This window comes from Mytilus californianus, unplaced genomic scaffold (assembly GCF_021869535.1).
Source record: "Mytilus californianus isolate M0D057914Y unplaced genomic scaffold, xbMytCali1.0.p SCAF_1, whole genome shotgun sequence".
Taxonomy (NCBI): domain Eukaryota; kingdom Metazoa; phylum Mollusca; class Bivalvia; order Mytilida; family Mytilidae; genus Mytilus; species Mytilus californianus.
In genome coordinates, this window is record NW_026262581.1 from 32,147,923 (window position 1) to 32,163,976 (window position 16,054).

Sequence of the window (16,054 nt, forward strand, 5' to 3'; positions counted from 1 at the left end):
AACATACAAAAATATTTACCATATACCTCCTCTTCGTCAATTTGCTTGTACATTAGGGCCATTCTACAGTTATCGCTAACCTTATAATGTTTTAAGGTATTTAGACATATCAGTCCATTGTTTCTGTCACTGGTGTTGTCTATATCATTCAACGTAAGTTTGCCTGCTTTTCCTTCTTGCCATTCTAAGGTATGAATAATGAATGAATACTATTGCATGTACTATTATGCTTCAAATCGTATAATATCAAAAGTTATTTGAAAGAAAAAGAAAATGACTTTTAAAACTCACACGCTGTTGATGTATTGTATTTCACTAAAATAAAACATTTAAAATAAAAGAACAGAGTTCCAATGTCCCCCGCGTTGTACATATTTTATCTATCCAAGGGCAATAACTAAAAAAAAAACACTTTTTTTGTTGTTCTTTAAAACAGTTTATAAATAAAAAGTGTGCGCGAGGGACAAACAAGTTTTTGTTACTGTATACTAAAAAATTAAAACAGACCTTAAAGGGCATTACTTATAGTAAACTATAAGTTTTATTCAAAATTGTACCTGTGAGAGCGCTAACGAGGCCATTTAAAAAAAAAATAACATTTCCAAGGGTCATAACTCTTTTAAAAAAAGTCGATCGTCCACCATTATATAACTTGTTCGAGATATTGCTGATATAAACCTATAGTATAAGTTTAATACAAATCTGGCAAGAATTATACCTGTGAGAGCGCTAACGAGGCCATTTTCCATAAATATGATATTTCCAAGAGTCATAACTCTTTTTAAAAAATACGATCGTCCACCATTATACAATTTGTCCGAGATATTGCTGATATTAACCTATATTATAAGTTTTATAAAAATCTGGCAATAATTGTACCCGTGAGAGCGCTAACGAGGCCATTTTCCATAAATTTAGTATTTCCAAGGGTCATAACTCTTTTTAAAAAAGTCGATCGTCCACCGTTAGAGTACTTGTCCAAGATATTGCTAATATTAACCTATAGTATAAGTTTTATAAAAATCTGGCAAGAATTGTACCTGTGAGAGCGCTAACAAGACCGGACGGACACGGACGGACGCCCGGCATTTCCATGTCCCCCGCAACGCGTTACGTGGGGGACAAAAAAATAAAAGTGCTAAAGCCTCAAATGAATGCCAAAATTTCATATTCATGAAAAATGTCATTTAGAAATCAAATACATTTATTATGAAACACAATTTGTATAAGATATGTGCATTGATCTCACAACTACATTCGAAGTGTTTAAGCTACATTCGCATTAAAACTTGAACAGTAATATGACATAATACTTGCTTCAAGCATTTAATTAGATGCTTGTATTTGTAGCGTTGAATGTTTTTATCTACAGTACGTCATCATGTGAGTACAGATGTATAACCATATTAGTTAAAAGAAACTTTGAATTAATCATTCGATAGGCCCACACGATGCAAGCAAGGATATGATATAATTTAAGCCAAAATTGCTTTCCGAATGATAAACAATAATGATCTTAACAATGATATTAAACAGTAAAAAAAAATCCCCCTGAAGCTCCATTGACTGAACGACAAGCCTTGTTTTCTAAAAAAAGATCGATTTAGATAGAAAAATGGATTTCTTTTATTAACAACGAAAAGAAAGTTACATAAAGTGAAAATGTGATATCCCACAAAGCTACACACAGTCTGTTCTACTTTTTTTTTTATCAAAGGTTGTTTACGTATCATTTATATAATTAAAACATATGGTGGTTGTCTTGTTGTATTAATCAAAGTGTTATATACTAAAATTTATCATATGGTCATAGTTAAGACTACGTTACATATACAATTTAGAGACAATTACCAAAATGTGGATACTGTAGTTTTAACATTAAATGAAGTTTCTAAAGTTATATATAATATATAATATAAGTAAAGTCATTCTGTTTCTTTCAAACGTAAATCATGTACTTTTTTCACATGATATTAGCAATGACGATAAATAAAGGCAACAGTAGTATACCGCTGTTCGAAATTCATAAATCGATTGAGAAAAAAACAAATCCGGGTTACAAACTAAACATATTCAAACACAATTCAGCAATATCAATCTCAATTTGTATTTTCTACATAAGGAAATGATATGACAGATGTTTTCCATTCGTTTGATATGTTTGAGCTTCTGGTTTTGCCATTTGTTAAAGGACTATCCGTTTTGAATTTTCCTTGGAGTTCGGTATTTTTGTTATTTTATTTTTTATAAATAGGAAATTTAAGTAATCATTTGTGTTGTTCCTTTGTTATCCGTTTACTCAAACCTGCCAGGGTAAACGACATTTATGAATGCTTGGCACACTTTATGAAAAATCGTATTGTTATGTATTGTGGTTATAATTACCTACCTAAAGAAAGTTCATCATTGTGTGGAATCTCTGAAGCAGGTTTATTTTTATAAATCTGTGCACAACATTTCTGTTTCACCTGCGATATTGTATCACAGTCAAGAACTTTCACAGGATAATGCTGGTCACTATTTCCATTCAAATCTATCTGTAAAGTCTAAATAAAAAAAATAAAAAAACGTCATAAAGTGACAATTAATAATAGCATACTAATACAAATCCCTTCTCGTCCATTCAAATTGTTCTGTACATAAAGATAAAATTGAAATGAGCATTACGTGCCTTTCTGATGATTATATTTTATTTCAACACGTTTAAAAAATCAAGTTTAATAATACATTTCAGTTTTATAATAAATAATATAATTACTTTATTGATATAACTGTTTCCACTCTTCAGTTTAATTGAAGTTCACATAACCCCCCCGATATTTAAGAACAATAATTGCTTAACCTGCAGACGCATTTACGTTCAGTTCTTATTTTGTTTTGAAAGTGTTATTTCCTGAATTATTAAGTTTCATAATTATGTAGGTTTTTTTATCGACTATTTTATGTCTGTTCGACCGTTCTTATACAACGTGTAATCAGTCTTTCTTCGATCCTGGTATCGTAATGACTTTATTTACATCCACTGAGTCGCTGCCACTGCTGGTCGATGTATCCACCCTGAGTGCATCACCAACACATTAATCATCACTTCTGTGCTGACATGAATTACCAGTTATATGGTCATAATTATGAACTAACTGTTTATAGCCGGCGAGTGACATTTTCCTAAAAGACTCTTAGTTAAGGACTTTAATGCACCTATCTAACACACGGCTATATTATATATCATTCGAAAGCTTGTTATCTGTACGTTCTGTTTTGCTCGGTGGTAAAATAAATCGTATTGTGCAATTTCCGTTAAAACAAGGTCAAAGGTCAAGTATAAACATTCCAAAATGTGTGCAGAATCAAACAAAATGCCATTTTCTGGTTATTGTATGATACATATTTTTCAAAATATCATACAAGTTTCATAGAACGGGATACACTAATTATAGATCAAACAAAAACTAAGAGGTTAGATGCGCAATAATTATACAAAATGGCAATTCCTGAAAAATCCTCCAAAAAGTAGACAATGCTAAAAGTAAAATATATCTTATGTGATCGATATTTATACGACAAAAACTAAAAAAAAATGTAATGGTTGCTAGGCCAAGGAAATGTTTTGCATAATTTTATAATGCAACTTATGTATAATGTTCTTGCAACAGCCTTATATTGAAGGTTTTGCAGTTGCCCAAAATAATACTGCCATCTGCGAAAATAGATCATATTGCTTCTATGTGTTAATCGATTTTGTCAATATCAGGAAGACAAAAATTTTTTTTTTATAAATTTAGAAGAGGTAAATAAATTTCGAAAAGAAACATACGATCTAAACACAGTAGAAATATGTCTTTTCGAAGTCGAGCTTATTTACCTTTTGAAGTCATATTGAAATGCCAACATTACCTTTCTCCTAAATCGGCGGCAATATTAAAATGAGTTATCTACGTTAAGAAGCATTTTGTTATCTTTAGCATGATATCAAAGAACTAGAAATAACGCTGCTGCTTTTAAGCTTAAGAAAATGTAAGACATGTTAAACGTGGCCAGAAGTTAAATCTTGTTAATTGTGACTTCAAATTACTTGTCAGTTAGTGAAAGAAAGAAAAGGTTCTTGAACAGAGAAATATTTTTAATGCTCATGAATAACGTAAACGGAACTAGTTTTATTGCACCATATGCGCATTGGGACAATTAATATCTCTTAAGTGATTCTCGAGACCACAATATATAAAAATCTAAAACCTAATACAAAGGACAAAATTAAAGCCAAACTAGGACAAGGATTTAGAGCTACAAAATGTATGCACGAAGGGTATTCTATCTTTCGCTATATTAATTTGAAGTCATTTTTAACAAAGCAACATGCATACTATTTCCTTGCAATAGTGTTTTAAATAGAAATTTAAAAGCGAATATTGTAAAGAGTATTCATTTGAATATTTAAACGGTAGTGTTCGCTTTTATATTTCGTCGTATAGTTTTGTGGACTGCTTTTTGTTTGTTTTGTTTTGTTTTGGTCATGATGATATATGAGTTAATTCGATTCATGATCAAGAAGTGGAATAAAAGCCCTGTTCATTGATATTTGTTTTAGTTTTTTCAATGTATTGTGTGCAATTTTGTCAAATGTACATTTACTCTATATCGTTTTATTTTCTATGGGTTGAGATTGTTCCCGTAGTATCCTTTTTACTTTAAAGACACTTATTGCAGTAAAGAAAAAATAGCAATTTTACATCTCCCATACACCTGTAATGCAAAACCATAGCCCAGCAAAGTTTGGCTCGTAGTCGTCCAAATATATATCTATCTTTCACAAATTTATTTGTCACATGCAGTTTAATCAGCAACATCTAAGCCTTTTTTTCTCGTGTTATCTTCGTAGGGACGCGCGATTGATGAATGGATGGCTGCATGTCTAACATCAAATTGTAAATTGAATGCATATTCAGGACGAGAACATGATAATGTGATATGAATATAGAACCTTCTTTGTACTGGGCAGTATTTTTCAAACGTGCTAGTGCACATGATGACAGTCCGGAGGAAGATATGTCAACCTACCCAGAAACTCTATTCTGAATCCGGGCAGATCAGACTTTGTTCTTACACTTTATTGCCGCGTGCTTTACGGAGAAGCAGCCAATACAATTTTCCAAATATTTGATTTAACCAGCCCAGGGATCAAGCACACTACCTAACACACCAGAGACAAGCACGCTACCACAAATGATCGAAACCAAAGCAACATCGATGGCTTAATATAGATATAAGAAGATGTGGTATGACTGCCAATGAGACAACGATCCACCAGAGACCATATGAAATAGACGTTAGGAACTATAGGTCAAATAATGAGCAAAGCCCATACCACATAGTAAGCCAAACTAGACCCTGAAATAATGACAAAAATAAAACATTTTAAACGTGAAAAACTAACGGCCTGATTAATGTACAAAACAATAAATGAAAAACAAACAAGATATACAGCAACACACGACAGTCACTCAATTACAGGCTTCTGACTCGAGATAGACACATAAAGGATGTGGCGGTGTTAAACATGCCATCGGGCGCCGAACCTTCCCACTGACCATAAAACTGTGGTGCAACAGCACAACACAAGACCAAATTGTACAATACATGAACACAAAACCAATATGATAAAATTTGACCGTAATATACGACAACCCATGAATAACAGCACCTGAATTGGGACAGGCACATATAGAATGTAGCAGGGTTAAACGTTTTAACGGGCTCCCTACACTCCCGCTATCTGGGACTGTGGTTTATAAGCACAACATAAGAACAAACTATACAAATCAGTTGAAAAGAGTACTTGCAGTTATTGAAAGCTAGTTCAAAGCCTACTTGAATACGTTAAGAGCAACAAAAAAAAAAAAAAAAAAAGACAAACACATCAACCTTTTAAGGGAGTTTGGACCTTAGTCTCGTAATAATTTCTCAATTAATCAACAGAGAATTTAAGAAAGTTTGAATGACAGTCAAACTTACTGCAACGTGTCAATTATCAGTTTTTTTTTATTAGATTACAAGTGTTCTTAGTTCGGACAGGCCGAGTGATCTTTACAATGTCTAGTATATGATAGTTTTAACATATTTATCTGTCATCGATGAATTTGTGAATTTAAAGAACGAGAACAAGGCATACTACAGTTGAAGCAGCCAAGAAGACGAGTTTTCTAGTTGTAAAGACGAATGTCATAAAAGATAAGAGAAATCTTCTAAAATTTCATTGTTTATTAATTTTATTTTTATTTATTTGTGTGTGCATTTCGTTGTATGAATAACTTTATATAGATAAAGGTTTGTAATTTCAACATTCAACGTTGATGAAGAAATGAGTTTTTTCTTACAGCGTAGCAGTTATGATCCATATTGAAATATCCGATTTTAAGTTTCGCCCCCTAAATTACCACAAAAAACATAATACCAGAATGTGTTATTTGCTTTCAATGTTTTCCCATTTTTTGAGAATTGTGTTTTTAAACAACCTAATATTGACAAACAGTGGTAAACAGCTATGTTTTTGCAGATGGCGGTATTTTGGGCAACTGCATGGGTTGTTATGAATGGCTGTCCAGTTAGTATAAAGCGGGCTTGTAGTAAATTGATGTTGTCAAAAACTTCTTTGTCACTAAATAAAGGATCTAATTGGGTTTTAGGTATTACCAGACGAATCACAAAATTGTTTTGGGGGTTTTCACTCACTTTTATCATTTTTACAGGATTCCAAATAACAAGGTGCTCTCTATGGAAAACACGTTTTGAATACATAAAAGTCCGCATAATAAGTGACTATTAATCTCTTTTCTAAAGGTTTTTCTATTAGCATACATTATTTCAATATAGAAAAGACAGAATCTGAAAGAATGCTGACATCTTGGAAAATATGAAAATGTTCGTCCTTGACCTTTGATCTTGATTTCATGGAAATTACACCGTACGTATTTCTTACGACCGGGAAAAACAGAAAGTACAGATGATCAGCTTTCGAATAATATATGATCTAGCCGTGTGTTAGGTGCAGGGTTTCCGCTGGCGGCTCCATTTTCGCATTTTCCGTAAAAATAAAAATTGTGGCGATTAAAATTAATTATTGGCGAAAGAATTATAACGGTTCGTTGTCCATCTTGTTTATATTTTTTCGGGTTTCTCGGACTTTTTCTCTGATCAAACAATACTAGGATTTCACCTTGAACTCGTCACGCGTTACGATTTTGATAGAAAATTAATAATCAGCTGATTGCATTTTAATATATCTATCGGCAACAATGGGTTAGTTAATAAAGGAGTTTATTGTGTTGTTTAATGAAATTGTGTGGTTAAATGGGTTCACCTGTCACCTAAAGGATTTTTTACAACTTTGATAGAAATATCGATAATATCTTGAAGTGGGTACTTCAAAATCGTTTTATCAACGCACGTGTTATGAGCATAGTTTTACGTCTCAATGTTTTTAACGATGGTACGTGAAAGAAAACTGTTGTTATGAAATTTTCAAAAGAAAATTATCTGACTTTAGCCTTTATTATTCAAGTAGACGGGAAGTATCCGACAAACTTATGAAGATGAATCGCGTGTCCTCAGAAGTCAAATATGATGATTTCCTGATTTATATTGCAATTTTACAGTATCTTTTTAAAAGTTTAAAAATAATGTTTATGTAATTTTGCGAAACAAATATTGATTTGGCGAAAGAGGTGGCGAAAAAGAAAATTGACCCAGGGGAAACCCTGGTGTGGTTGGTGCATTAAAAATTAATTGTTATGGTTAATGTCACTCAACCATTACAAAACGTACAGTTTCTTAACTGTTTTGATGTGAGTGTCACTGATGAATCTGTTGTAGATGAAATACTCGCCTGGCGTTTAAAATTGTAAGCCTGGTATCGTTAATGAGATTATTAACCTTTACGACGTAGGTGTTCCATTAATATTTTTTTTTCATTTTTGCATCCCTTTTAAGTAATTCTTTTTAAAATTGTTTAATCATAAATACAAATTCAGAATAATATCAATTAAACTGATTGATTCTAAAAAATACAATACAATCTAAAATTATCTAAATCTTTTAAAAGATAAAACCTGTTTGAAATTAGACAAAACAAACTGACGAATAATAAAATAATTCTAAGTAAACTCTAATGAGTTTGTTTAATTCGTTCTGGGTCGAACCAGTGTGAAGAGGCTATGAAAGTACGATATTATTAAAAGAAACATTACTTATATTTTACATACAATAGTTTGATGTTCTATCCTCATTTTTAGAAGCTTTTCCTCTGCTATGGTGTTTTTTGAATTAGTCGTAAGTGCATCAATTGGCGCCATTTCAATAATTGTCTGTACTGCTTTGTATAACATAAACAGTTGCATACCGCTATGTGACTGTAAACAAGAATGAAACATCGTATTTCAAATGAAAATGACGAAAGGAATTGTTTAAGTTTTTCCTATTTCGACTTCAAATTCTGATAATAAAATTTAAGAAACATATGTACAACCCTGATTATATTCTTTATTTCAGAAATTTCTTTTTAAGACATGAATAGTGATAACAATTATTCAGTTTTTAATTAAAATATTGAGAATACAAAAAGAAGAAACATACAATCTGCTGCGTCAAACCTTAAGTAGTAGTCATATTTACATATCGTAAAGATAGAATAGTATGTACTTGGACAAAATAAGTGAAAAAAATCAGTATGTAAAAGAATTTTACGTACCTAGCCATCATGAATAACGTGTTATACAAATGCATGTAATAGAATTGACAGTAGACGAACACCTAATTAATTGCATGTTTTTACATTTTTTGGAATTCTTAAATACATACTGTTAATTGTTTATACAGTCCTGTCTGTAGCCAATTTACCATTAATCTCATGGTAATTGAATCTAACCTACAAAAAATTAAATCAATACTATATAACGGGGGAAATGTTATGTATGCATTTTAAAATATCACAGGTCGAAGATATTCTAAGTCATAAATACTCATACAGAAATTAATTTTGTCCTTTTATAGCATAATGTTCTCTTTAACATTTGGAAAGCTTTGAACCAGCAGTACATTACCTGTGTTTATGTAAAAACCACACTATAAAATACCTTCTCAATAAACTTTTCTGCTGCTTTTTAGTTGAGGCCCGAATAATATCTACCAGCAAACAATGAACCAATCTACAAAACAACACATTATGGAATTGTACAAAGCTAAATGTAGCAATGGTTGACTTCAACGGAGCAAAAGAAAAATAGATACAGCTCGTATTACAGAGTCTCAAAATAAAAATATGTCAGAAATTAGGAGAACCATTTTTTTTGAGTAATCTGAAACATTTTTGACAGTTTTATAATGGATCTGTTTGCCTGTCCCCTGGGCAGATTTTGACAGTTCTATAGGAATAAATTCTGGCTCTGACTGCTCAATGTTAAAAAAGTTTTTTTTTATCTTTGATAAGAACAGATCAGACAGTTATATTCTAGACAAAAAAGTTTTGGACAGATAGACCCTGAAACATTTTTGATAGTTCTACACTTCAATGGTCTTGAATAGTTCTACCCTAGAACAACTCTAGTAGTTTTATCCTAGAAATAATTACGGTGGTCAAATGCCTACAAAAGTTTTGGACAAAACAATATATTAATTAGAGAAATTTGCATCAATCTTTTAAATTCATTTATTTATTACTCGGTGGTTTGATTAATACATGCATTTATTCAGATTTGATCATAAGCATTTAAAACTATTCTTTGGGATAAACATCGCTATTTCTAATTACACACACACACATATATATATATATATATATAGTATTAAATTTATAATTAAGATCCATTTATTACATCTGTGATCAGTTTTTTTGGCAATCGCCAATGGCAGTCAGCAGGGTCTAAGAACATTTGTTGTTCGACCTGTTAGTCAAATGTATTTAGACCCCTCTAACAAGAAATTTGTTTTGCATGCACAAGTATAAACATTGCGGTTTTTATCCAACGCAATCATAGGTTTGAACGTTGTTTTCAATTTAAACTAGTTTATGTTTTTTCGTTTGGGCTTGATTTATACTTGCCTTCGGGTTTATATGATCCGTTCATCCTATTTTGACTCCTCAAAATTCAAGAGTCTATCCTAAATTGAGGTAAATTGTATGGCTTTCCAAATACCATTTCGATTCCTTACATCACTGAAGAGACATTAATTGTCGAAATCCGGATATGGTGTTCAAAAACCTTTGCACCTTTTGTTTGCGGTATACTATCTTTTCTGCAAGTTTATTGTTTTCTGTTTAGTATCAAATTTATAATTAAGATCCATTTATAACATCGGTGATCCGTTTATTTGGCAATCGTCAATGGCAGTCAGCAGGGTTTAAGAACATTTGTTGTTCGAACTGCTAGTCAAATGCGTTTTGTTAAAATATACTTTTTCACTTTTTTGGAAAATGTTGTTTGTGCTGTATTTACACCCCTCTAACAAGACATTTGTTTTGCATGCACACGTATAAAAATTGCGGTTTTTATCCAACGCAATCATAGGTTTGAAAGTTGTTTTCAATTTAGACTTGTATATATATTTATATATATAAAAATTATAAACAAGTCTAAATTGAAAACAACGTTTAAACCTATGATTGCGTTGGATAAAAACCGCAATTTTTATACGTGTGCATGCAAAACAAATTTCTTGGTAGAGGGAGTTCTAAATACAACTCAAACAACTTTTTCCAAAAGACCAAAAAAGTGAAAAAGTATATTTTAACAAAACGCATTTGATTAGCAACGGATGTTCTTAAACCCTGCTGACTGCCATTGGCGATTGCCAAATAAACGGATCACCAGATGTAACAAAATGGATCTTAAATAATAATTCAATACCAAACAGAAAACAATAAACTTGGGGAAAAGATGGCATACCGCAAACAAAACGTGCAATATATATATAATATATATATATACAAGTCTAAATTGAAAACAACGTTCAAACCTATGATTGCGTTGGATAAAAACCGCAATTTTTATACGTGTGCATTCAAAACAAATTTCTTGTTAGAGGGGTCTAAATACAGCACAAACAACATTTTCCAAAAGACCAAAAAGGTGAAAAAGTATATTTTAACAAAACGCATTTGACTAACAGGTCGAACAACAAATGTTCTTAAACCCTGCTGACTGCCATTGGCGATTGCCAAATAAACGGATCACCAATGTAATAAATGGATCTTCATTTTAATTTAATACTAAACAGAAAACAATAAACTTGCGGAAAAGATGGTATACCGCAAACAAAAGGTGCAACGGTTTTTGTACACCATATCCGGATTTCGACAATTAATGTCTCTTCAGTGATGTTAGGAATCGAAACGGTATTTGGAAAGCCATTAAAATTTTCCTCAATTTAGGATAGACTCTTGAATTTTGAGGAGTCAAAATAGGATGATCGGATCATATAAACCCGAAGGCAAATATAATACAAGCCCAAACGAAAAAATATAAACAAGTCTAAATTGAAAACAACGTTCAAACCTATGATTGCGTTGGATAAAAACCGCAATTTTTATACGTGTGCATGCAAAACAAATTTCTTGTTAGAGGGGTCTAAATACAGCACAAACAACATTTTCCAAAATATATATAATTATTTCCTTGACTGCATCTTACATTAATTTGTAGGATCCTTTACAATAGATAATTCAGCTGATCTGTAACAATTCCATCTTCATGCCTTATATATCATGTACTGTGTACTAGATAAAAACTGACGAGGACAGTTAACACCCGGCCACCGAAAGCTATATTATATAGAGCCTAGGTGGTCGAGTGGTCTAGCGCGTCGGGCATTGTGCAAGGCGATTTGCTGCCACGATATCTCAGGAGCATGAGTTCGAATCCATGCCAGGGAAGAACCACAAATTTGCTTGTGCAAATTTACAGATCTAACATTGTTGGGCTGTTGTTAAGACGAATTATATATATAATACAGTACATGATATAAAAGGCATGAAGATGGAATTGTTACAGATCAGCTGAATTATCTATTGTAAAGGATCCTACAGTTAATGTAAGATGCAGTCACAGAAATAATTATATTATAAGTACGTCTGAACCAGTGACGACTCTACAACAGATTTTATCCATCGGATCACCAGCAGTGATGGTAATTCAAGGCTGAAAATACATTCTGTATATATAATTCGTCTTAACAACAGCCCAACAATGTTAGATCTGTAAATTTGCGGAAACAAATTTTTGGTTCTTCCCTGGCCAGGATTCGAACTCATGCTACTGAGATATCGTGGCACCAAATCGCCTTGCACTATGCCCGGCGCGCTAGACCACTCGACCACCTAGGCCCGACAAAAGTCAAGCTTTCGGTGGCCAGGTTTTACCTTTCCTCTTCAGTTTTTATCTAGCGTCGTAACATAGAACATGATATATAAAAGAGGGACGAAAGATACCAGAGGGACAGTCAAACTCATAGATCGAAAACAAACTGACAACGCCATGGCCAAAGATAAGAAGACAAACAGACAAATTTAGTACAGATGACACAATATTGAAAACTAAAGACTAAGCAACACGTACCCCACCAAAAACTGGGGGTGATCTCAGGTGCTCCGGAAGGGTAAGCAGATTCTGCTCCATATGTGGCACCCGTCGTGTTGCTTATGTTATTACAAATCCGGTAAATAGTCTAATTCGGTAGGTCACATTCGTGAAACGGGAAGGGTATTGTAGTTACGACATAAGGAACATATCCGATATCATCTGTGAAACGGTTATTCCATAACGGTCAACCAACTCGTGATGGCGTCTGTAAAATTTACGAAGGGACGATTTCAACTTCACAATTTGGAACTCTTGGTTTACTAGCTTCCTTGTGAGCAGCAATCCTCTATCAAGGAAATCATGATAGGAAATACAAGCCCGGGAATATCGTATCAATTGGGAGATATATACTCCGTATGCAGGCACTGCTGGAATGTTGATACATAGAAATTGAAAGTTCACAATTGGGAAGCTGAAATGATCTCTTTTGTCGTAAAATTTTGTTTTCAACCGACCCTCATTGTCAATTTCTAGATGTAAGTCAAGATATGAGGCAGACTTAACTGTATCTGTAGTATCTTTTATCTCTAGTTCGATGGGATAGATTCGTTCAACATAGTCACCAAATTTTGTATTATTTAGTGAAAGAACATCATCTATATAGCGGAACGTAAAGTTAAATGATATTGCTAACTTCTTATCTTTCTTCCTAAGGCATGAAGATGGAATTTCACAGATCAGCTGAATTATCTATCGTAGAGGATCTTACAAATTAATGTAGGATGCAGTCACAGAAATAATTATATTATAAGTACGTCCGAATCAGTGATAACTCTACGACAGATTTTATCCATCGAATCACCAGTGATGTTAATACAAGGCTGAAAACACATTCTGTATATATAATTCGTCTAAATAACAACCCAACAATGTTAGATCTGTAAATTTGCGGAAGCAAATGTTTGTTCTTCACTGGCCGGGATTCGAGCTCATGCTACTGAGATATCGTGGCATCAAATCGCCTTGCACTATGCCCGGCGCGCTAGACCACTCGACCACCTAGGCTCGACAAAAATCAAGCTTTCGGTGGCCGGGTATATATATATATATATATAATTGAGAATGGAAATAGGGAAAGTCTCAAAGAGACAACAACCCAACCAAAGATAAAAAACAGCCCAAGGCCACCAATGGGTCCTTAACACAGCGAGAAAATCCCGCACCCGGAGGCGGGCTTCAGCTGGCCCCTAAACAAACATGTGTACTAGTTAAGTGCAAATGGACGTCACACTACACTCCGAAACATATAAATGAACTAAAATTAAAAAGACATACAAGACTAACAAAGCCAAGAGGCTCCTAACTTGGGACAGGCGCAAAAAAGCGGCGGGGGTAAACATGTTTTGTGAGATTTCAACCCTCCCCCTATACCTCTACCATGTAGAATAAACAAACACACAGCAATACGCACAGTAAAACTCAGTTCAAAAGAAGTCGGAGTTCAATGTCAGAATAGTAACAGAAGAAACTTAGCAAAATGACAATGATACATAGATTAACAAAGTTACTGACATGCCAGCTCCAGACCTCAATTAACCTGATTGAAAAATGATATCTTCATCACATGAAAATCCAGCACAATTCCTCCCGTTAGGAGTTTAGTATCATACCATCATAAAATTTAAGAGAAGAACATAACCCGTACCATGCCAACAACTCGTTTTAGAATAAATGTGTTTATTTCCGATGAAAAGACCCTATGAGTGAATCAATATTAATTCCAAAATATGCCATCTTTGATGACCTGACAATAGTATCGTAACTATATTCCTCCTGAATAAGTCTGTTTAAAGGTTTGGTTAGCTTTTGAAGTGAATGACGACATTTTTGTGCTTTGTATAGAATATTACCATAAAGGATTGGATGTGAAATACCTGAACGTTCAAGATGTCTGCATGTTGATTTATATTTACGAATGATGTCCTTGTACTGATGATAAAATCAAGTAAATATTTTGACTAGTTTGTGATATCGAAAACCCTGGTCTAAAATCAAATACGTTGTTATATATATATATATATATATTGAGTATTGTTAGGATTAATGACACTGACGAAGGCTATTTGTTAAGCCGAAATATTGGTCAACACGATTTTATAACATCATCTTCGTATATTACCATCTTATATCAGTACCGTTGTGCAAATCTTTAAGCTTCTATAATTTTTCCTTATCTTCACAGTATCGTCTTTTCTAGACGATCCGGTACTTTAATTTGATGGTTGGTCCTTTTTATAGACTTATATAACCTGCAATCAATTCCATCTTCATGCCTAATATATCATGTACTGTGTTACAACTCCAGATTCTACTGACGAGGAAAGGTAACATTAGGCCACCGAAAGCTGAATTCATAGTTCAGTCCAGGTGGCCGAGTGGTCTAGAGCGCTGGACACAGTGCAAGGCGGTGTTGTCTCGATATCCCAATAGCATGAGTTCTAATCCCGGCAAGGGAAGAACAAAAATTTACTTCCGCAGATTTAACATTGTTGTGCTGATATTTAGAGTAATTATATATATATATATATATTATTAAAAAAAAAAGAATAAGACAGAGCAAATAATACTGAACCACAGTGGTAATGTAAGTTTAAGGTGGTGATTATACATACGTAAGCTCAGGTTTAAACCCAGTTGAAAGGAGAGTTATGGTGTAACACCACTAATTCGGGCCCGGTCAGAAAGCACATACCAGAAAGCAGTATATATTTAACACAAAATAGTTCCTACGCATGGGTGAAACTATCAAACTATGTAGAATATTTTGGTAATTTTGGTATCAAATGAAAGCTGAATGACTGGTGATGATTGTAGAACACTTTTTGACTTATGGTTTTGAATATTAAAAAAGATTGCATGAAATTTAAAAAGGAGGGTACATTTGCCTGTATGTCAGATCTGTTTTGGTACATTTAAGGTGTTGCTTTGACATGCAATAATTGTCACTTTATTTGAAATTAAGACATATAATATTAAAATATTTAAAAAAAATGAAGATATAACCTGTACTAACATACAAAATTTGACTGATTCATATCCATGGAAAGAATTTTTAAACCACGGAAAAATGAAGGTTGTATTGATGTTTTGAAATACTTAGATCATGTAGATATATATCCTTCTATTGACGTCATTTGAAAATGTTCTACAACCTGCACTTTTGACCTTACAACAGATTTGGACAGATCTAAATTGGAGCAGATTCTGCAGTTATTACCTGAAACACTTTTGGATAATTATACTTTAGATCATAGCCGTTAACATATTCGAAAGTATTCTAGGGTAGAACTTTTCTGTGATAAAAGTGTACTGGTATCATTTAGATCAGTTCTTAACAATTGTTCTTACAATTAAGAGGAGTTACGCCAGACCTGTGGTCAATCAGTTGTTAAAACAGTACACACACAAAAAAAAGCATCCCAATGATA

At 33.1% G+C, this 16,054-nt stretch overlaps 1 protein-coding gene across 17 annotated transcripts in view; it reads right to left on the reverse strand.

Moving 5' to 3' along the window:
• LOC127718597 (plexin-B1-like) overlaps window positions 1–16,054 on the reverse strand; it is a 338,385-nt gene that overhangs the window by 243,231 nt on the left and 79,100 nt on the right. For 8 of the 17 annotated variants that reach the window (XM_052224701.1, XM_052224693.1, XM_052224685.1 and 5 more), the window contains exons 20-24: window positions 9,126–9,197; window positions 8,851–8,917; window positions 8,256–8,402; window positions 2,390–2,546; window positions 20–184 (exon numbers count right to left, since the gene is read on the reverse strand). The exons of 3 other annotated variants lie outside the window; for them this stretch is intronic. In XM_052224701.1, the coding sequence (XP_052080661.1) occupies window positions 20–184; window positions 2,390–2,546; window positions 8,256–8,402; window positions 8,851–8,917; window positions 9,126–9,197 (608 nt within the window). The remainder of the gene's footprint in view (window positions 1–19; window positions 185–2,389; window positions 2,547–8,255; window positions 8,403–8,850; window positions 8,918–9,125; window positions 9,198–16,054) is intronic. 6 more of the 17 variants (XM_052224714.1, XM_052224737.1, XM_052224722.1 and 3 more) reach the window with 3 other exon arrangements.